This window comes from Vigna radiata, chromosome 5, assembly GCF_000741045.1.
Source record: "Vigna radiata var. radiata cultivar VC1973A chromosome 5, Vradiata_ver6, whole genome shotgun sequence".
In the NCBI taxonomy this organism is placed as follows: domain Eukaryota; kingdom Viridiplantae; phylum Streptophyta; class Magnoliopsida; order Fabales; family Fabaceae; genus Vigna; species Vigna radiata.
In genome coordinates this window covers 18,378,195-18,400,975 of record NC_028355.1, presented here as the reverse complement: position 1 = coordinate 18,400,975, position 22,781 = coordinate 18,378,195, and the positions used below count along the sequence as shown (strand labels likewise).

Sequence of the window (22,781 nt, the reverse complement as noted above, 5' to 3'; positions counted from 1 at the left end):
CAATTAAAAAGAACATGTATTGTTATATTATTTAGTTTAAAAATTAGTATAATTCAGTTTAAAATTAGTATAGTTACTAGTTCAGTTCAGTTTATATTGTAGTTTAGTTAAAATTAGTGTAGTTTACAATTTAGTTAATAGTTCAGTTAGTGTAATTTACAATTCGGTTAATAGTTTAGTTCAGTTAGTGCAGTTTACAGTACAGTTAATAGTTCAGTTAGTGTAGTTTACAATTCAGTTAATAGTTCAGTTCAGTTCGTACTGTAATTTAGTACAATTCAGTATAGTTCAGTTCAGTTCAGTTTGATAAAACAAAAAACAGTTCAGTTCAGTTTGTCTGAACTGTTTTACAGTTCAGTTCAGTTTGTCTGAACTGTTTTATAGTTCAGTTCAGTTTTTAGCAGTGCAGTACAGTTCAGTTCGATTTGTCCACCCCTAACTATTTTTATGTATAGTATGAAAAGCAAGTGACTCGTTAATCCAATAGACCAATAGTAATAAATGATAAAATAATAATTGAACTAAAGATAAAGTGTTCATGATAATGATTTTATTTGATTGGATGTAGCATAATAATAGCATTAATATCTATATAAATCATTAATAAATAAATAATATAGTTTATTCGTAATCTACGTATTTATTTAGAGATCACACTATAATAATAAAAAAAAAAGTGGAACATTGGATTATCGTTCATATAAGTTGAGTCTTATATAATTGAAAAGTATTTCTCGTGTAAAGAAAGATTGAGACTATCTATCTTATTAAATCTTTAAAGCACTAGAAGATAAATTCTCATGAAGAGATGTGGATATATTTCTGACACACACCCTCACACACATACACGTTGTTCGGTGCAGGGACCTACTACTCAACATTAGTCTTTGTAAACACCAAAGTTGCTCGAATGTACTTACTCAGTAGTAGTTTTTGACGTTGAACATCGAGCTCTTTGGAGCCCCACCTTCACTTTAAGAACTCTCATTTTTTATGTTTTTCTTGCTTCTATGGGTTGCCAAACTTTTTTGATTTGGCAGAGAGTTTTTCTAACACATGATTGTCAACAAAAAAGAAGAGATTAGAAGCATAAATAAATTAGTGTAGCCCAAAATGTAAATATTTACAAAAACAATGTAATTTTGAGGATTTGAGTGAGTTATAAGCTATAAAAAAAGATAATTTTTGTCAATAAAATGAGGCTTATAATATAGTAAGAAATTATCAATTATTGTATAAGAAAATAAAGAAGAAATACATTAATGCAAAAGTAAGTTATTTTTTCAAAAAATAGTCTTGAATAGAAAGAGATTTTGTTCACAGAAATTGTCAAATTAAAACTTTAAAATAGAATAAAATTAGTTTACCAGAGCTAATGCATTTCATTTCAATGGCATAAATTCAATCATTAACCTAGTTTTCTTCTTTTTTTAAAAATTAACATCACTAAATTACTAATTCAACAAACATTTTCCATAAAAATAAAATCTAAATACCCAAATGGTTCACATTCTTCAAAATCAACTATCCAACTAACTCATTCAATTTTAAACAAAAATGGCTCAAACAACAATTTGTTCATTATGTGCTAGTTAAAAAATGTAAACCCCATTAAATTAAAACTTAAGCATTAGTCCTCATAACTCGAACAAATATAAGTACAAAATAGTTTAAACAACACAATGAATTCAAAGTACAAAATAGTTTAAACAACACAATGAATTCAAACTCTATTCCCAGAATATTTATGCATTGAATGAACTCGTGAGACTTTACACATATCATACTAACCATAACCATCATTTATTCCTTCTCTATGATAATAATTGGAACAAAACATCATATATCTTTAATAAATTATTTACTTTATGAAACCTTTTTCGATTATCATCACCTAATTATCATCATCTATGTGAGTTAAATACTGATATAGTTAAGATAGTCTCACATCATAAGTTTATTTCAATATACCTAAACTCATTATAGACTAATATTTCATCTTTAAAATAACTAACTTGACCATTCCAACATTAAAATATTCACATATACTCATATATTATTAAACAAATGATAAAACAATCCTAATTAATTAGAAAATATAGCATATTTAACAAGATTATGTTTTACATTAAAAGAAAAATAAGACTTTCTACGAAGAGGCTTAATTGGATTATCACTTAATACATGTCAAAATATTTCTCATTCCTAAATCAATCCCACATCTACTTCATAACAATTCATTCCTTTTAATTCGTATTGTCAGCAGAGGATACAATTCATTTCACATTTCTAAATTTTCTCATATAATCTTTTGTGTTGTTTATAAAAAGAATTATAATTGCTCCACTTGAAACATAAAAAACAAAAGAATTAAAGGCGAAATCCGAGCATCCTCCTCTATTTTCCTTCTAATACCTTGTGTTGTTATGAATTAAAGACAAGTTCGTTTTTCACTTTAGATTTGTATTACTCTGTCATCCCATGATGTCAGTGATTTTTTATTTAATTTTAAATATAGGAAAAATAATAGCATAGAATTTAATTAATGGCTAAATAATGACCTATTTTAATAACATAATTATATCTCAAAAATTTAAATACTAATCATGGTATTTTTAGATTGGGTTAAATATGTTTTTAATTCGTTAACTTCAGTTAAAATTGGAATTAGTCCCTCTTCAAATCTTTGGCCTAATTTAGTCTCTCAACTTTAGAAGTGTATGAATTTAATCATTTTAACCAAAATTTATTAACTTTAGTTGATGTTTCAAATGCGTTTTCTTAGTTAAGATTGAAGCAAAAATGTATCAAATAGTATAAACATACTTTTTTACACTTGGGAGACTAAATCAGAATAAAGATTCGAAGATGGACTAATTTCAATTTTCACTGAAAATTAAGAGACTAAAAACATATTTAATCCTTTTAAATTTAATTTAAAATGATTTAATTAGCAATTTTTTCTTTAAGACAATTAATGTAAGTCAGTTAATTTGAGATATTAAAAATCATGCATACAGATTAAAAATGAAAAATAAAATAAAAAGAGTTAAACACGATATTGCAATGTTATTGATAAACCACAAAACGCATACCCTTATTTGCTAGAAAAAATTTCATAAAACACAAATTTTGATATATAATAAACAAAAATTACTTATGAAAAATGTTTAAAACACAAAACGCATGCCCTTGTGTACATTTTGGTTAGAATAAAAGGGATTATTGAAATAAGAATTTTGATATTTAATAAAATAAAAAAAAGTCTAGATGATGCCAGTGACCCAAGGTACCTCCAACTGTGTTGATCTAGCTCCTAATGCCTTCAATTTTTTATTTTTTTTTTAGTTTTTTGAAATTTAATTCCAGATGAGGCTTAACGATTTAGGTCACTCTAGCTCTCTAACTCTCTAATTTTTTTTTCTGACCCCCAAAATTCATAAGTTTTATCCAACATTATATTAGAATTAGAGTTCAATAATACATATAAATTAATCCATTTATCTACTTAATTATTTTTACTCTCCTCAATCATTAAGATAGATACAATTTAACTCAAAACATTATCAACTAATTTGATAACATTGTAATTCAAATTCAAGCATTACACGTCTTTCATTTTTCAAATACTAATAAATCAAAACAAATATTATAACTCAACATCTTAAAATCGAATAATATCTCAAAAAAATTATTCTCTTTCCCAATATAATTACAAATTTTGATTATTATATTTAACTAATTTCTTTTAGTTGAATGATGATATATTATCACAAATAATTCACTTGTCCCTACATATATGTTCACGTTTTTTAAATCATAACTGAATAAACATTATTTAAAACTTTTATTAATTGTAGCACTTAACTATAACTCTTACTATATCTCTAATATTCAAATAAATGAAGTTAAAAATATAAATAAAAACAAATTGTAAATTTTAAAAAATTAAAAAATAGTTATACGATGAAATTTCATTGAAAAAAACTCTATTCATAATACTTTTAATAATAAAATAATAAAGTTTTATTTCTTAAAACCAAAACTATTTTAGATCCTCACATAATCCATCTTATTTATATTTTATATATTATATACTAATTTGATCTTAATATGTATTTTAATATGTCAACTTTTTTCTTTACTTTTGAATTAAAGTTCAATATTTTTTTAAAATTAACTGATTAGAATAACCTTAATTATAACATAAATTATTATCGCAATTTAAAAATATAATTTTATATTAAAACCAAATTATAAAAGAATTGTTATAATATATATATATATATATATATATATATATATATATATATCCAATCTTAAAAAATACGGGGTGATACAATAAACAAGGCGGTGACGGCTTTCTATAAAAAAGCTTGTGCCCATTAACCCTATTGTCACTCGCTCATCCACTAACTGCGACTCGCTCGTTCCGTGGAGGTTTCGCTCTCTCAGTTTCTTTTCCCCAAATTGTTTTTCATCTAACAATTTACTTTGCAGTCTCTCTCTCTCAATCCTATCTCTAACCCTAACACCCAACCTTCCAATCTTCTTTTCGATCCTTCATCTCGCAGGTATTTCCCTATTCCAAAACCCTACAAATCTTTATGTAGGGCAAAACCCTAGCTCAATTACCCACTCGATTTTCATAATATTCCGTTTCAAGTTCTGATTTAATTGACTCCGTGATTCGCAGATAATGGGAGAAACCAAGGACGAAGCATACGAGGAAGAGCTTATTGACTACGAGGAGGAAGAAGACAAGGCTCCCGACTCCGTCGGAGCTAAAGTCAACGGCGAAGCTACCAAGAAGTAAGTGTACGATTTTCTTGAGTTAAGGCATAATAAATCTACGATTGCTGTTTTTTTGGTATTAATTTCCTTTTTATTTTTTTTAAATTTCTTTTGCAGGGGCTATGTTGGAATTCACAGTTCAGGATTCAGAGACTTTCTTCTGAAGCCAGAGCTACTTCGGGCTATTGTGGACTCGGGATTTGAGCATCCTTCCGAAGGCAAGTTACCTTTATTGTTCATTTACAGTTATTGTTTTTCTAGGTTTGGCTGTAGCTGCTGTTATTAGGATGATTTTGGGGTATTTTAGACTTGTAATGGTTATTATAGCTATTGTTACAAAACATGTAATCTGCCTTTTCTTTCATCATAAAATTGTTTGATGCCCTTAATTTGTTTCCTCACCGTCCCTTACAAATTTGGATTTTGGGGGGTTTTAGCTTTCGGCAGAGTAGTTGAATATATGTTACACATGTGTCTACTGTATCATTATGTTTATTTATTTGTTTCTTTTTTCAGGTAATAATTGTATCACAAATCTTGTTTTGGAGAACTAACTTGCTTTGGTAAAGCTATCAAATGAAATTAAAAGCGTCAGAAAAAGGTTTATTTTACTTACACTCGGTTCCTTCGGCCCTGTTTTATTTGCTTCATCATCAGTGCAACATGAGTGCATCCCTCAAGCAATTCTAGGAATGGATGTGATTTGCCAAGCGAAATCTGGAATGGGAAAGACTGCTGTCTTTGTTCTCTCGACTCTGCAGCAGATTGATCCCGTTCCTGGCCAAGTTTCTGCTCTTGTTCTGTGCCATACTAGAGAATTAGCATACCAGGTACTCATGGGCGACGTGATACATCAAAATTATCGAGCATGGTATTCTAGTTGTATCCGGTTTAAGTTTTGCAACCTCTTTAATGCAGATATGCCATGAGTTTGAGAGGTTCAGTACCTATTTACCCGATCTCAAGGTTGCTGTCTTTTATGGTGGGGTCAACATCAAAGTTCACAAGGATCTGCTGAAAAATGAGTGCCCTCATATTGTTGTCGGAACACCTGGAAGAATACTAGCATTGACTAGGGATAAGGATCTTTCTTTGAAGAATGTGAGACATTTCATATTAGATGAATGTGACAAGATGCTGGAATCACTGGGTATGTTTCATTGCTGACTGGCCACTCTACTGTTTTTAATTTTACTTTCGTATGGTTTTTATTGTTCCTTCTATTGTTTCTCCAGATATGAGGAAAGATGTTCAAGACATTTTCAAGATGACTCCCCATGATAAGCAAGTTATGATGTTTTCCGCAACACTCAGCAAGGAAATTCGCCCAGTCTGCAAGAAATTTATGCAAGATGTAATGTCTCATGGCCAGTACTACTTGAATTAGAAGTCTCTTTTACATACTGCTCACAATCCCTGAGAGTTTTCAAGATATTTAGAATGCTGTAGTTTCATCGTTTTCCTTCCCACAGGTTTTTCATTTAGGGTTTTCTATTTACACTACTTTTACTGAAACACCCAGCTGGTAGGTGGAGTTTAGTGGTCTGATGACCGGAGATTGGGTTAGGAAGAAGTTTTGTATGGGGTATTTTAGGTGTGATCCTGTTTGTGGCTGTATTCCTTCGACTTTTGGTTCATGTTAGAAGTTTGATTCATCTATAGTACGTAGTTTGATTGATGGTAGGATTCCTTTTCTTTTAAAAGGGGAAATGGTATTAGGGTATTTTGGTTTTGTTTCTGCCAGTTTTCTTTGGGTGGGTTTCAAGTGTCCGTGCACTTGCTTGGCGTGACTAAAAAAGTTTCTGCAAGGAGACAAAACAGAGGGACAAGATCTGTCATTCAAGGGATCTGCATCCATCATTAATTTCGTTGTGGATTCCTTTAGCTTGAGGAAGGACCCTAATATGATTTACTGTGAAATTTGTTCCTTTCAGCCAATGGAAATTTATGTTGATGATGAGGCGAAGTTGACACTTCACGGACTTGTGCAGGTAGGTCTTTTGTTATTGAATTATTATTTTCTTTATTTAAGTTAAAGTGTCATTTGTATGGCTTACATTGATACATTAATGACTGATATGGCAGCACTACATCAAATTGAAAGAAGAGGAGAAAAACCGGAAGTTGAATGATCTTCTTGATGCACTGGACTTTAATCAAGTTGTTATCTTTGTTAAAAGTGTTAGTAGAGCAGCCGAGCTGGACAAACTACTTGTAGAGTGCAACTTTCCTTCTATATGCATCCACTCTGGCATGTCCCAGGAAGAAAGGTTTGTTTGATTGATGTCAATGGATGTTGTAGGAGTTTGTTTCCATTCATTATTTTGGTTGACGTCTCGTTTTTATTTGCTTGTTTTATTTCGCTGTTTGATTTATACTGCGGATCTCATCATGCGAAATTATGTGTTTTCCATGGAAAATACTGTGTGGATTTTAACAATATTTGATGTGGTCTTGCTTTTTATCGAGGAATCTTAAGTAGAAGTTAATAATGAGGGGCATCTCTCACATGTGCATTATGTAATTAATTGCATTGCACGTCTATAATCTTCTGAGAAAAAGGGTGGTGCAAAATTGAGGTTGTTTTCATGTCACATGCGGTGTGGACAATAATTGACAGAGGAATGTAAAATAGAAGTTAATAACGATTGGCATCTCACATGTGCATTATGTTATTAATTGCATTTGCTCGTCTATAATCTTCCTAGAACAAGGATATTATGAAATTGAGGTTTTTTTCTTGAGTGAATTAAACTTCTTAGAGTGCCTAAATTACATTTCTCCCTCTATTTTGAATTGTGCACACTTTTTTCCTTGTGAGATGAATGAGTTGCAATTGTTTTGCAATAATACAAACCTCTTAATAGTGATGAATCATTATGAAAGCACCTCTCAAAACTATTGTATTCCTTTGCAATTTATAGTTACCAACTAATTTTGAGAATCATATGATTGATTTTAATGTTTTAGCAGGTAAAATAAAGTTTTTAAATTCCTCTTATTATCACCATTGAAATTTCAAGTATAATCTTAGTTGATTTTTTGTGGTCACATAATCAAGTTGAGGGAAAATTATGAGGGAAAGGGAGTATAAGTTAAGCCTCTCTTCTGACATTAGATTTTATTTTACTTTACTGTTTTTGAAGGTTGAAATATAATTTTTGCAGTACAATTAATGCAGATGCATTCTCTTTCTACATCTTAGTGTTTAGAATTACTAGAATGAACTATATGAAAACCAGCGTGGAAATCTTCGGGATAGTTGGCTTATGCATAGTTCAGCTACATGAGCAGCACAGGTTATGTGCGCATTTAGTAACTATGTCTCGTGTCCCTTTTTCCCTGCCTATATATCTGTTGTAATGCATTATACTGGTTTAATCCAGATTTTTATTTTTTTTTTAATAAGTTGGTCTCTGAAGACATCATTCAGCCCGGTGGATTGATTTCTCACTGGCTGCTATTCTATGGCAGCAGTGGCATTCTGGGTTTTGTTGCCTCATTTCTTTTAGTGGCCATGGTGAAATTGAAGATATAGAGGAAAGGATACGCGCGTGGTGGAACTTGTTGGTTTGTCTAACCTGACCCTACCCAGCCACACATTAAAAATTAAATCACTCTTCTAAGAAGTAAGACCCCTGACAATTCATCTTTTTCCCCTCGCAATGAGTACAAGTTACGAGCAGCAAGTGACCACCAACAGAACTGTTTTCTTTGGCGATGACTGTGATCTCCAGTGGTCTTTCCTTCTTTACTTCCCTTGACCTCATTCCCGTACCCAGCTTCTTGTCTGGCTGTGCCTTTGGTTCAGCCTCTTCCCATGACCCTCTAGTGATTCTGATGCATCTATCTCCGCTTGACATTTTTTGCCTCTCTGATTCTACTTATGTATTGTAATTTTATTTCTGCAGTCACTCTCTGCCATACTTCTGCTATAAGTTGCTTTACCTTATTTTTATTTTGGTTTAACTGTTCATACGTACTGGTTGATATGAGTGGAAGAGTTGTTGACATTTATATATTTTCTTTGCTTATGTTATTTATAGGTTAAAGCGTTATAAAGGTTTCAAAGAGGGGCATACAAGAATTCTCGTCGCAACAGATTTGGTTGGGAGAGGGATTGACATTGAACGTGTAAACATTGTTATAAACTATGACATGCCTGATTCTGCAGACACATACTTGCACAGGGTATGATGAGATAAAATCTGTTTTTGGTTTCCTATCAGTTAGCTATTTTATGTCTCTAAATCTAGTACAAGGTTGACTCGTTGTTTTTGCGGGGATTTTTCGCAGGTTGGTCGAGCTGGAAGATTTGGCACCAAAGGCCTTGCAATTACATTTGTTTCTTGTTCTACCGATGTTGATGTTCTCAACAATGTAGGGAACTTGTTTCTTCAAGTTTATTCAATATGATATATATCCTCGTGCGTTCCTAATCTGTGTTTTCTGTGAATTCCAGGTTCAATCAAGGTTTGAGGTGGATATAAAACAGCTGCCAGAGCAGATTGATACCTCAACTTATAGTATGTATTTTTCACCCGTTGACTTTAATTCATATAATGGTCACTTGGATGCTTGAATCTTAAGAATTATATTTTTTATTCAAATTATTTCAAAAACGAAACTGAGTTAGAAGCATGAATATTTAGTTGAATACAAATTATTCTATATACAATATTAAATTAATTGTAGTTTATGCAGAAAGCCTATTTAATTTTCAAATAACAACCTAAAAAGTGATTTTAGTGACTGTTCAAATTGTTGTTATACATAGATGAATCTGATAATATTAATCGAGCACATAACAGTTCCTGGAGGTTGAATTGGCAGTTCTTTTACGTTGTTACTTACCGTAGTTATTTTGTCATTCTTTCAAATTTTAATGTGAAATCTCGATTCTTGTTTTGATATGGCTTCGAGAACTTAAATTTGTAAGTGGTTATTTGAGTTTCAGTCTTCACTTTGCAATGGTATTGTATGATAAACGTGTTTTTGTTAAACAAATTATTTGTTAGTGTTTTATGAAGTTACTACACATTTCATGCTATTTTTTGTATAAATTCAAAATGGTGTTATCCTTGTATGCATTGTGGAATTTTCACATAAAAGATTTAGTCAATATTCCAAAATGATTCAATTGTTTTTAATTCAGTTATATTTTCTGAATAATTTTTTATCAATATTTGCAATTGCATTGTATTTTCATGTCGTTACGATTACAAATTGATTTTGTAGTCTATGAAAGTACCGACGTTTCTCATCTCAATTGAAGTTTTACTATTCTGCTGTTTTTTTTTTTGTTTTTTTTTTGGCAGTTTTAAAATGTTTGACATTTTTTTTATTGTCTTTGTTTCCTGCCTGTTGGTTTTATGTTTCATTTTACATAATTTTGTGACAGTGTTAACAGTTTTCTAAGTTGATCTCCTTTATCTGCAGTGCCGTCGTAGTAGATTTTTATTTTGGGAGCAACGTTGACTGCTTGGGTCATGAGTAATAGTGACGCAGGATAATTTGAACGGTGGATGATTAACCGTGCTGATAGATAGCAGAGTCTGTTTACAGACTAGGCCATTTTACCGGTATTAGGTGTAGTAGTATAATGGCTTATGTATTTATGGGGTTTCACTTGCTGTATTTTGTGTGGCAGCTACGCTGTTTTCATCAACTTCATGTTTTGAGTTAGTGTTACTGCGACGTTTTTACTTAATACTCTTGTTTAATTCGATAATATGGTTTTTTATTTATTAGTTTGATCTTTAAACGGATGAAATGATTCGAGGTATGTCTTTTTAACAAAAAATTAGGATGGGGGTGATGATAAGAATCGCCATAGTCTTGTTGTTGCCTTCTCCATTCTTTGGACATTTGTCAATTCATTTTAACTCTATGCAATTGCATATTTTGTACTCATAAGGGACATTTCTTTACATTTTAATTATAAGGCCACCCCTACGTTATTAAAAGGATGTTTTACGCCTTTAGAGTTATTTCTTTTTAATGTGATCGTTTAGGGTTGTTTCATAATCTTTTTTTTTTAGTTTTATCTTTATCTTTTCTCATTTAGTCCATTTTTTCTCGCCTTATTTTCATGTACATTCACTCCCCACCTTACTTGGAGTTGCATCTTCGTATCTTTCTCCCTTCCCATTTTGTGGTTTTCTAATTTGTAATTTTACTACAAGGAGAGTTTTTTTATATATGCTTATCTCGTACGAATCAATCACAAAATTTTTTGATACGAAAAGTGAATGCAAGGCCCGGTCCCACAATTTTCCAGATTTGTGAATTCCCGCAGTTTCAAATAAAGCGATTAGTGGTCACTTTTATAGAAGGAAAAGTGCAGTTTGGCAACTTCTAGTCCTCTCAGTTCATCGATGAATGGAGAGGAAGAAAGGTGGTGTCGGAAGCACAAAGCAAATGGTTGAGAATACAATTACAATGTTGTCAATGAACGGTTGGTGACTGATATATTCTCTTTATTCTCCTCTAACTTATAACTTTTGAGAGACATTATTATAGTATAATGATAGCTATTATCATATAAGAAAAAAACAAGTTATCTTCTTTGTTGATAAATGTTCTAATTATTAATGTTTTTATTACTTGATATTTTTTAATTCTTTTTTATAATTATATGATTATTTAATAATTTATGATTATTTGATTAATTTTATTTTATAAAATAATAATTATTTAGATAAGTTAATTCTTTTTCTATACTATTTTTTTTTCTTTTATGAGATTGAATGATATACTAATTAAAAAATGTTTTAGTTTTATTTTATAAAATACTATTATATAAAAATACTAATAATAATTCATTTTAAAAAAATTATTAACACTAAAAATTATTTATATGAAATTATAGTATAGATACATCTATTATTAAATATTTCTTCATAGTATGTAAAGTTTAAATTGATATTATATTGTACTTAAAATGATTTATTAGAAAAAAAATTAGATAAGTCATTGATTAAATAAGTCTAAAAATATTGATTAGACAAATCTTTATACATTAATTAAACAAGTTTATCAATAAATACTAGACCATTTTATCTACATTGATAAGATATGATTTTACTAAAATACGTTTTTTTCACACAAATTAAGAATGTCTATCCATACATATTAGATGAATCTTATAATATACACTAGATGGATATGAACATACATAAATTAGACGGGTCTAGCAATATACATTATGTGAATATGTAAATAGACAAGTCTAAAGATATATATTAAAATTGTTTAGTAAATAAATTTAAGAATACATGTCATATAAGTCTTTTCATACACTTATTAGATGATTATAGTAAAAAATATTACACGACTCTAACAATATACATAAAACAAGACTATAGATACTTAATTAGATGAATATAACAAAAAGACATTAGACGAGTCATTCCATACATTAATTAGAAGAGTCATTTCATACATTGATTAGACAAGTTTAGGAATACTTTGATTAGATGAATTATTGATGAATTGGTTAGACCAGTTTAATAATACACGTTAGATAAATCATTTTAGATAAGTCTAATAAATATATTAGACAAACTCTTTTATACAAATATTAAACAATTTTATTCATACACTAATTGGACAAGTCTATCAATACATTGATTAAACATGTGTAGAAAAAAAATATTAAATAAACCATTTTATACTATGATTAGATGAATATAAAAATACACATTAGACGTTTTTGTATTCAACGATTAAGAAAACGAAGAGACGGTACTATAATGACTACAAGGATTGATTACCTGTTTTGTTTCCTAGTTGAACCATTTCTGATCCAGTGTAGTTCTATTTCTTGTTGAAAACTTCTTGTTGACCTGGTCTTTACTAAGAAAGAAGTAAAAATACAGTTTAACCCCCATTATTTTAAAAATAATTTACTTATGATTTGAGCTTACCCATTATTTTAATTTAATTTGTATTAAAATTATTAGAAGTAATCTTTTTTAATTATTTTGGTTCATTTAAAATATAATTTCAAGCACAATTACTATAATTATTCATTAAAAAAACATCAAGCCAAAATAAAATAGATTACATTGCCGATTTATTTTTTCTGAGCTATTTATATTTTGAAAAGTTCTATTAAGTTTTCTAAAAAAAGTTCAAATAATTCTTCCATCAATTTAGAATTAAATTTATTTATCATTAAACAACATTAGTGGTTAAAAGTCGCTACAAATGTAAAATAATTATTGTAAAATTGAAAGAAACAGACCCTTAAAGTATGAAAATAGAATAAAAAGTCTTTGGTTCAATAATATATTTCAAAATTACTCTTATTTGAAGAAAAAACCTAATAAGAATGATAATAACTTTTCAAAACTTCACATCTCACACAACACAACAAACAAAACACCAAATCTTTATAAAGAGTTTGAAAGTTGAATACTGAAAAAATATAAAAATAATGAAAAAAAAAGTTCTTCTCATATTTTCAATTTTTTTTTCTGTCGACTAAATCAGATCCATTTTTTCTTCATTTCTCATAATTTTTCTTTCTCTCTCTCTTTTTTTTTTTTTTAATTTTCTCTGAGATAATATTTTCCTAATCCCATTTCTACGGCAATAAGGGGCTACGTCCAAGATAGGCAATTATTGTTGACTGACTTAACGAAATTGACCAAACTCTTCAATGATTTGACATCACAACCAAACAACACTTTTGATTTAGATAGTCTTCTTATAATTCACATAGATGAGTTTTTTCAGAATCAAATCAAAAGAAATCTTTCATATGCATTTTTCTTTTTACAAAAACTTTCATATTTAAATCTATATAATGTGTCAACTTTTCTTCTATCTTCATTCTCATTAAAACTCATCTCCTTATATTCTTTTTTTCTTTTATTTAATTGAAGACTAAAAAAATTATTTTCTTCTCCCGTCTCTATTTTTCTAAATGAAAAATTCCAATCATATTTGTTGGTTTCTAACGAACATATGAAACTTTTTGGTAATGTCTTATTTCTAACATTATTTGTTTTTGTGATATAAGAAGCACATTTTTATTTTTTTAATATATTATGTCTTTTGGTGTATTGAAGTTTGACTATTATTAAGTGTCACACCATTGTAATGAACTTCTATTAGAATAGTTAGATGTATTATAAATTATGTAAATATCTTCTACTCACTCATTTATGAAAAATTACTTATATGAGAAAACTCTTTTGAAATAAAATATAGGAATATATAATTATCATGAAACACGTGTAAACATTTTCCGAAATAGTTGTAATTAATCAAAAGTACTACTGTATCGTAGGGCTCAGACGGTCGTGGTATACGACTGGTCATGGTATACAACCGGTCCAATTAACAAATAATAGGCAAAACTAAAAAACATTCAAGAAGTGGGTCTCTATCTGACCACCCGATAACCGACGCCAGCACAATCTAAGTGACAGAAATAAGGATCTGCCACAGACCAACAAGTCAGGAAGAAAGGAGCGCTAAAGTTTAATCAAGGTAAAACTAGATTGGGAACATTGGGCTAGTGATCGGGCCGCGATTAAGGCTTTGTTAATCATAGACCCACGATGAAAACTATAAATAGAGGTCAAATGTATGAGGTGGTTGGTTACATTGAATGCACATTTACTCATAGTATTTACTTTCTCTTTCTATCTCTACCCTTTGACAAACCTTTGACTTAAGTGTCAAAGTACCTTTGGTAGGTACCGACTGAGCTTGACTGATTGGACCCAAATTGAACGGAAAGTTCTGAACGAAGCAGGAGGAGACAGAGAGCACGATCAAGAGGGGCCGACAGGTGCGACCAGATGTTCAAAAAAAATTGTATAGATAGAGCTTGACGACAGCATAACCGGAACAACTACTCATATAAAAGCAAGTATACATATATTCTCATATATTTTATTCATCTAATAATAGCTCATTTATTGATAACGTTGATTGTGAATAATTAAAATCTAATAGAAGATAGTATAACTAGTTGGCTGAAAAACTTGGCATCTCAAGTAAAAGTAAAAATAATAATAATAATAAAAGTTAATATATTGAATGCAACCATTTTTAAAATTACGTCTTTTAACCAAACGCCATGAATGTTGTTAAATGGATGTATGTATGTATATAGATTACGGGACATGGTACGATGTGAAATTGAAGAGCAGCACATGCACATGGTCTTGTTAAAACTTGAGTGAAACAAAATATGGTATTTTTGTGGAAGCCCCACTCGCAGAAAGCGTGGACCACTCTCACTCGCCTACCACATTTCAGCATAAACTTAATTACACACGCGACGTTATAACACGCATTCCTTCATTACCCACCAAGTTCGCCAAAGATAAATAATAGAATAAGTAAATATATTAATATTATTTTTCTGCTGAGTTTTTAACATATATTAATACATATTCATTTTAATATTTTCAAATATATTATTTTTTTTAATACACCAAAACCAACAATATTTTGAAAATTCAGTAAAAAAAATAGCAAAAACTCAATAAAATATCTGCAGTGGAATAAGTGCTGTTAACTTTACCTTTTCCCGCTCTCAAAGCAACCACCACTACCATTAGGTTTAGGTAAACAATGTTACATTGCAATTAATGACTCGTATTAAGAACTCCGTTGACAAATGCTAAGAAGCTACTCTGTCACACCTTAATTTAATTAATCAACTATTCATGCCACTTTCTATATGTATGTAATAAATTACTTTAGAAGAAAATTATTAATTTCTTACATCCAAAAATAATAATTACTATTTTGAACATGTTCCAATGTTATTGAAAAAAAAAAAAAAAACAACTATTGGTGACACTTGTGTTGAACCCTACATTTGCGGCGATGAACTAGAAGTGGCCAACACGTTCACCATCGTTGCAGCTTTTTCTACTAAGTTTGATAGCAAAACGAACTAACCAGTCAACCATGGATTTTCACAAACTTATGACATCTACCACTTCACATGTCTTGGCATCGAACTAAATACAGGTCGAATAAATAAATAATTAATATTCAAAAATGGAAATAAATGTTATAAAAATATTATGAACAAAATAAAATTATTTTTCTGTTTTTTTCTCATTTGGATATATTGAATATTATTCCATTATACGTACTCTGTTCATAGACAGGAAATAATTCAAAAAATTCTGCAGTGCCCGCGTGTACGTTGCTACCGACACCTATGGACGTACATACAAAGTTTAAAAGATGATAATATAATTAATTAATAAATAATTTTTTAGCCCAACAATTTCTTCTGGAATCAGAATTTTTTTATTATATGTACCTAAAACAATTGTCATAAAAGTGAAGGAAAGATTTTGGATGTAATATGAAAATTTTCAAAACATTTATATTCATTAAAATAATGTAATATAGAAAAATTAGGCATGATCAACCAGTATAAATATCTTGTGTAATAAAAGAAAGGATAATAATATTTAGACAATATTTTTTTTTTACAATATTTGAATATTGATTACGTGTCAATCTGTGATTGATCAAAAATTACTCCACAATCAATAATAATAATCATAAACATTATTGTGGAGTAATTTTTGATCAATCACATATTGACACGTAATCAATGTTCAAATGTTGTAAAAAAATGTTATCTAAATATAATTATCTTAAAAGAAAATATGTTATATGAAAAGTAATCAAATTATATATACAATAAAAACTATCTTAGATTTAAATCTAAGCAGAGAAATTTAATGAATAATTTATGAATCAAAAGGAAAAAAAATACAACAATTAAAACACACCACTTTAAGTAATGTTTCATTAAAACAGTACAAATTAATAAAAAAATTACTTACCATACTACGCGTTTTGCGGGTGATCGGCAGGTCGAATACCACATACTTAATTCTTACATTACAACCTATTTTTCAAACTTTGGATTCCGCGTGTATGAAAAACAAACTCAGCTATTTAATTGTTAAAATTATAACAAATTCTCATTATAATTAATATTTTCATTGCATATTTGTTGTGTTTATATAATATATTTTTTTAATTATAGTTGTTGTTTATGATATTGTATATATTTTGAGAAACATATTTAATCTATATTTAATATAATACCCCTAATGTATAACTTAACGTTGATCTTAGTGTTATTCTTTGCTTATATTTATCGCTTCTTAAAAATCTTTCTCTTTCAACTTCTATTATACTCATATTGTCAAACACTTAAATGTTAGAGTAGAAAAAAAGTAAAGATTCCTTTTTTTATTTTCCTTAAATATAATAAGTGTCAATATAATGAAAAAAATTTATTGAGAGTTCTCACCCCTTTTCCTATATTTATATCGTCAATCTACTAAAAATTAAAGCAGATAAAAGTAGAAGTTAATTTTTCTATTAAATTACATAATACGAAGATTGAAATTTCATTTTACATTTTTTGACACTTCTAAAACACAAATAAACGTTATATGTGAAGTAAGATTCTGATGGAAAATAACAAAAAATAATTGATAGCACATAATTATAATATTACGTGAAACGTGCATCTTGGAGATTGGTTCTTCAAGTTATATATTATAAAATTTGTAATTGAGACTTTTCTATTATTACTCATTCTTTGAGATTTGTTCTTCACGATATATATTATAAAATTTGCTATTAAGACTTTTCTATTACTCATTCTTTGATATGTGAGAAGAACTATTCAAAGCTACGTTACCTTCACAAACTAATTTCCTTTAACACCACAAATCCAGATTTCGTGAAATGTAATAACTTTTATTATAGATTCAATGTAATTCTAGATGTTTCATATTTGTTTATTTTTTATTTTAATAAAATTTCAATGTCAAGGATACATTTTGAAATATAATATAGTTGAGATATTAAAATTTATAATAATCTTTAATATAAGTTTATTTAGACGTTTTAGTTTTTTAAAAAAAAAATATCAATTAATTTATCATTATCTCTTTCGCACACGTAATTTTAAAGAATTTTTTTCTTTTATTAAATAATGGAAATCAGATCAAAACAACAGAGAAAAAAACATTAAAAAAAATCAGGTTAAAACAATGCACCATTTGACATTTTGTTTTAATTTTAATTAACAAAATTAAGATTATGTTGGTCGATCAACACTAACTTATTCCTAGGATTCTTAACAATTATGAGCATTATATTTTTAATTAATAACATTGCCTATTGTAAATTCTTATAAGATAAATTTAAATCTAATACTTATTTAGTTTAGTTTCATTTTTTAATTATAAAAGTTGTATATTCTCAGTTATGAAATAAATTTATTTTTTAATATTACAGGACATCTGTTATGTTTTTGCTTAATAGTAATATTTAATTATCATAAACAGGCAGACCGTTAATTGTGTTTAATGAGAGGATTAAAATAGCTCACGGTTTTGTAAAAAACTTCTGTTATTGCTTGAGAAAGTAGTTTTTGTAAATAACTACATTATTTTTGATTTACTAAATGACAAATTTATGATTTACACAATACACAGACCCTATTGGTTTATTCCTTCTCATCCATTCTATGCATATTAATTCAGTAATTTATTTATTTTATGCTAGTCAGCCCCACTACTATACCTAGTTACACTTATCGAATTAAATTTCTTTGTCGTTTTAAGATGAATAAAATATCATTTTTTTTATAAATGTATTATAGACATTGATAATTATTCAAACAAAAAATAGACAAATTGACACATTTATTATTATTTTAACGGTGCCAAAAAAAATGAAAAAAAAAGATTGTTTGAATTAAATGAAAAAGTGTGAAAACGAGAGGAAAATAAAATAATTTTGTTATGATTAATATTTTAATTTATTTTACTTATTATTGTAATATATTTTTTAATTATTATAATTGAAGCCATAAATATTAATAAATATTTATTACATAACTTTGTTACATAGTAAATAAACATTATTAAAATACTTACAAATAGTCCGTTACATCAATTTAGTATTTTTTTATTTTGCATGAACGTTTATAACGTAATTTGTTACGTAACTTTTTCAGTATTGTTTCACGCACTTTTTCTAATGTAATTTGATATAGTTCTAAACTAAAAAAATTACTCAAACAAATAAAAAATAATAACATAAAAGTGTGATGTAGCTTAGTTAAAATTAATTGAGCAATTCAAAACAACTAAAACTTTTTATTTTTCTGTTTGGATCATTCAGATTTTTCATAATTTTAAAACAACTTTAATATCAATGAGATTAGAGAAAAAAAATACAAATTAATTTTTATTTTTCGCTGCTTCTAAAGATTTTAAGTTAGATTGGTTGAATTTTAAACACCATTATGTATAGTAATGAAAACAACATTACCCATTTTTTTCCCTCTTTGATGCAAGTAAAGAGTACGTCTAATTTAGTTTTTTTTTTAAATTAAAATACAATAAAATAATAACTCAATTTTTTATACTATCTTCTTTATTTATACATCATACTGAATATATATAAATTAATTAAATATTAGATAAACGATAAATAAATAAGTGACAAGGAAAACTCCTTTAGTTTTTTTTCAACCTGTGTCTATTTTAAAATAAAATTTATTTCTTTTGATCTATTTCTTTAAATTTGTTATAAATTTATTATTATTTTTATAATACACCTTTAGTCTCTACTATCATTTCTAAATAATTTATACGTATTTATTGTGTTAGATAATACATAAATCTGTACCACTATCTAACTAAAAAAAAATCATTATATTTCATTACTCTAAACAATAAATCTTCATAGACAAATAAAAAACTTAAGGAATTTATTAGTATTATTATCAAATAATAGTAAATCGTAAATACGTTACAAAGAAAAGAAAATATGGAATTTCACCTAATATTGAGATTTACCATACATAACTGTGTGCCATGCCATATATCTCGAAAAGTCACTTTCCCAACATTAAAATCACATATCCGAAACCTATGAAATATAGGTTTGGTGTTGACTTCTTTTATTTGACTTTAACTTTTGTTTATGCATCATAACCAAACTTTTTCTTTTTTTTTTTTTTAATAAGAACTATCTCTATATACATAATTATATAAAATGTATATAATACTACATTTAGATTTCACGATAGAGCTTTGTATTTTACTTTTGAAGGAAAAGCGTTAATAAATTATTCAAAAATTTGAAGGAAAATATAACATTATTCTAAATATTTTACAGAAAAGGAAATAAATCATACTCCAAACTTGACATGGTTTGTCATGTCCTAATATTAAGTAATTGAGTATTGAAAAAATTATTTAATGCATAACTAATTTAATCAGACTTCTACTAATCTTAATATTTTCATGTAACTCTAAAAATTAATCAAATTGGATGTTCTGAAATAAAACACTTTTGTTCCAAAATTAATTTTGAATTGAAAACACTAATAAAATTTGTTTCAACAATGTCCCAAAAACATTTACATTAAAAATTATCCTATTAAGTCATAATAATGAAAAAATGGAAAAATTGAAAGAGTAAAGAAGTTTCTCAACCAAGGATACATGACAAGCTCCCAACATAAAAAAGAAGAAAAAAAACTTATAGAAGAAACAAATCCCTCAAACGAAGAAAGACAACGTCTTAACGCCAAATATGATTAATAAAATAAAAAATGAATCACCGGTAAAAAGAGTTAAATAGCTTGAAAACGGACAATCGAGACAGACAGACAGACAATGGAGAAAAACATATAAGAAGTTTATCCTGCATTTCCAAAAATTCATCCTATACTTCAAAAATATTAAAAGTATCCTACCAAAAATATTGTTGTCGATGTTCGAACACCGATTAAGAAATTTATTTAATGGACGTTGAAATTACGATTAACAAATTTTCTTAACCAGCTTTCGGTTAAGTTTTTTTTTTTTTTTTTTTACTTTTATTTTTATTTATTAATAACAATAAAAAAAAATATTAAAAATATTAAAAATTTAACATTTTAAAATGAAAAATAAATTTAAAAACTATTTATTTAAATTTCATAATTAAAAATTGTTTTTTAATATAGTAAATATTTAATTAATTTAAAAACAAAAAAAATTTAAAAAAATATGTTAACCATATGTGGAAATACGTTAACAATGTGACCGTAATTCCAATTACGGTTTTTTAATTTTATTCTTTAATTCTGTAATGTTTTTTTTTTTATAGTTTTTAATAAATAAATAATAACTTAATTTAAAATATTAAATTTTATTTTATACTTTTTAATATGTAGTATTATATACTATGATTATTAAATAAAAAATAAATTAAAAAGTTTAAAAAAAATTTAACAAACTTTCTGTTTTTTATTTAATAATACATATTAGAGGGAACTTCTCAAAACATATCATGAATATCTTTTCCAAAAATTAGTGGGAAATTTTGAAAATACCTATTTCAAACTTATCTCCAATTTCACGTCATTTTTTCTTTTGCATTTAAAAGAAAATTTTGAATGAACCAATAACTCAATGACACACGTAACGTTGTGAAAAAGTTATAAAAAAATATGTTTTTAATATATTACGGTCCTGAAATTTAATTTGATGACAAAGATTTACTGTATTGAGAAATGAAAGAAACAAAAGGCTATTAATTTTGGGAAGAAGAAAGGAAAAAAGAATAAATTATTTATTTGAGGGTGGGAGAGCATAAAAAGTGTGAAGATAGTGGTGTGTGTGGCAAAGGCAGTGCATCCCACATCTATTCTCTCTGAGATTCATTGTGTGTTGAGTCTGGGTGTGTAGAAAGATGGGAAAAGGTGGATCTCTGAGCGATGGCGTTGTGAAGAAGATCGTGCTATCCTACACCTACGTTGCCATATGGATCTTCCTCAGTTTCACTGTAATCGTCTACAACAAGTACATCCTCGACAAGAAGATGTACAACTGGCCATTCCCCATCTCCCTCACCATGATCCACATGTCCTTCTGCGCCACCCTCGCCGTCCTCCTCGTCCGCGTCTTCCGCCTCGTNGAGCCAGTTTCAATGTCACGCGAGGTATACCTCTCCTCGGTCGTCCCCATCGGAGCCCTCTACTCCCTCTCCCTCTGGCTCTCCAACTCCGCCTACATCTACCTCTCCGTCTCCTTCATCCAGATGTTGAAGGCTCTAATGCCTGTCGCTGTATACTCCATCGGCGTCCTCCTCCGCAAAGAGTCCTACAAAAATGACACCATGCTCAACATGCTCTCCATCTCCCTCGGAGTAGGCGTCGCCGCTTACGGGGAAGCGCGTTTCGACGCCTGGGGCGTCCTCCTCCAACTGGGNGCGGTNGCCTTCGAGGCCACGCGCCTCGTCATGATCCAAATCCTCCTCACCTCCAAGGGGATCTCGCTCAACCCCATCACCTCGCTCTACTACGTCGCCCCCTGCTGCCTCGTCTTCCTCTCAGTCCCCTGGATCTTCGTCGAGTACCCTGTCCTCCGAGACACCTCCACCTTCCAGTTCGATTTCGTGGTCTTCGGGACCAACTCCTTCTGCGCCTTTGCGCTCAACCTCGCAGTCTTTCTCCTCGTCGGGAAGACCTCGGCGCTGACCATGAACGTTGCTGGCGTGGTGAAGGACTGGCTCCTGATTGCCTTCTCGTGGTCGGTTATCAAGGACACCGTGACGCCGATTAATTTGTTCGGTTACGGGCTGGCGTTCCTTGGAGTGGCGTATTACAACCACTCCAAGTTGCAGGCGCTGAAGGCCAAAGAGGCGCAGAAGAAGACCGCCCAAGCCGATGAGGAAGAAGGGAGGCTGCTTGAGGAGAGAGAGGCCGACGGAATGGGCAAGAGAAACGACCAGCAGAATTAATTGCTTTAATTAATTAATTAATTGATTAATTCATTTTCTGTTTCGTTTACACAGATTCCAGAGAAAAAAAGTCGGTACGAGGAAAATAAAACCAGGAGGTTTCGATTTGAGCGAATATATGGCAATGGCATCGTCCTCTCTGGCCTAATTACCGGTTCGGTACGGCTTTT

At 29.2% G+C, this 22,781-nt stretch overlaps 2 protein-coding genes across 6 annotated transcripts in view; both read left to right on the top strand.

The window, feature by feature from the left end:
- The first annotated feature begins 4,344 nt into the window (after positions 1 to 4,344).
- Positions 4,345 to 10,544, top strand: LOC106762123 (DEAD-box ATP-dependent RNA helicase 56). 3 transcript variants are annotated; one of them, XM_022780843.1, is made up of 13 exons: positions 4,411 to 4,440; positions 4,501 to 4,574; positions 4,697 to 4,812; positions 4,912 to 5,012; positions 5,452 to 5,624; positions 5,713 to 5,944; positions 6,030 to 6,148; positions 6,729 to 6,785; positions 6,880 to 7,064; positions 8,841 to 8,985; positions 9,091 to 9,174; positions 9,257 to 9,320; positions 10,234 to 10,544. In XM_022780843.1, exons 3-13 carry the CDS (start codon positions 4,700 to 4,702, stop codon positions 10,242 to 10,244), a joined length of 1,284 nt encoding a protein of 427 aa, XP_022636564.1. In that variant the 5' UTR covers positions 4,411 to 4,440; positions 4,501 to 4,574; positions 4,697 to 4,699; the 3' UTR covers positions 10,245 to 10,544. The 3 variants fall into 3 exon arrangements, with proteins under 3 accessions (XP_014501331.1, XP_014501330.1, XP_022636564.1); XM_014645845.2 differs by lacking the exon at positions 4,501 to 4,574 and having other exon boundaries at positions 4,345 to 4,440; XM_014645844.2 differs by having other exon boundaries at positions 4,380 to 4,574.
- A 10,911-nt stretch (positions 10,545 to 21,455) lies between these two features.
- Positions 21,456 to 22,781, top strand: part of LOC106761946 (probable sugar phosphate/phosphate translocator At5g25400) — a 4,596-nt gene continuing 3,270 nt past the window's right edge. For 2 of the 3 annotated variants that reach the window (XR_002667836.1, XR_002667837.1), the window contains exons 1-2: positions 21,456 to 22,585; positions 22,666 to 22,770. Coding sequence is in view for 1 of the 3 variants with exons in the window: in XM_014645576.2 (XP_014501062.1) it covers positions 21,562 to 22,611 (1,050 nt within the window). In the remaining 2 variants the exon portion in view is untranslated. Of the gene's footprint in view, positions 22,776 to 22,781 lie in introns of those variants that run through there. The other variant, XM_014645576.2, reaches the window with a different exon arrangement.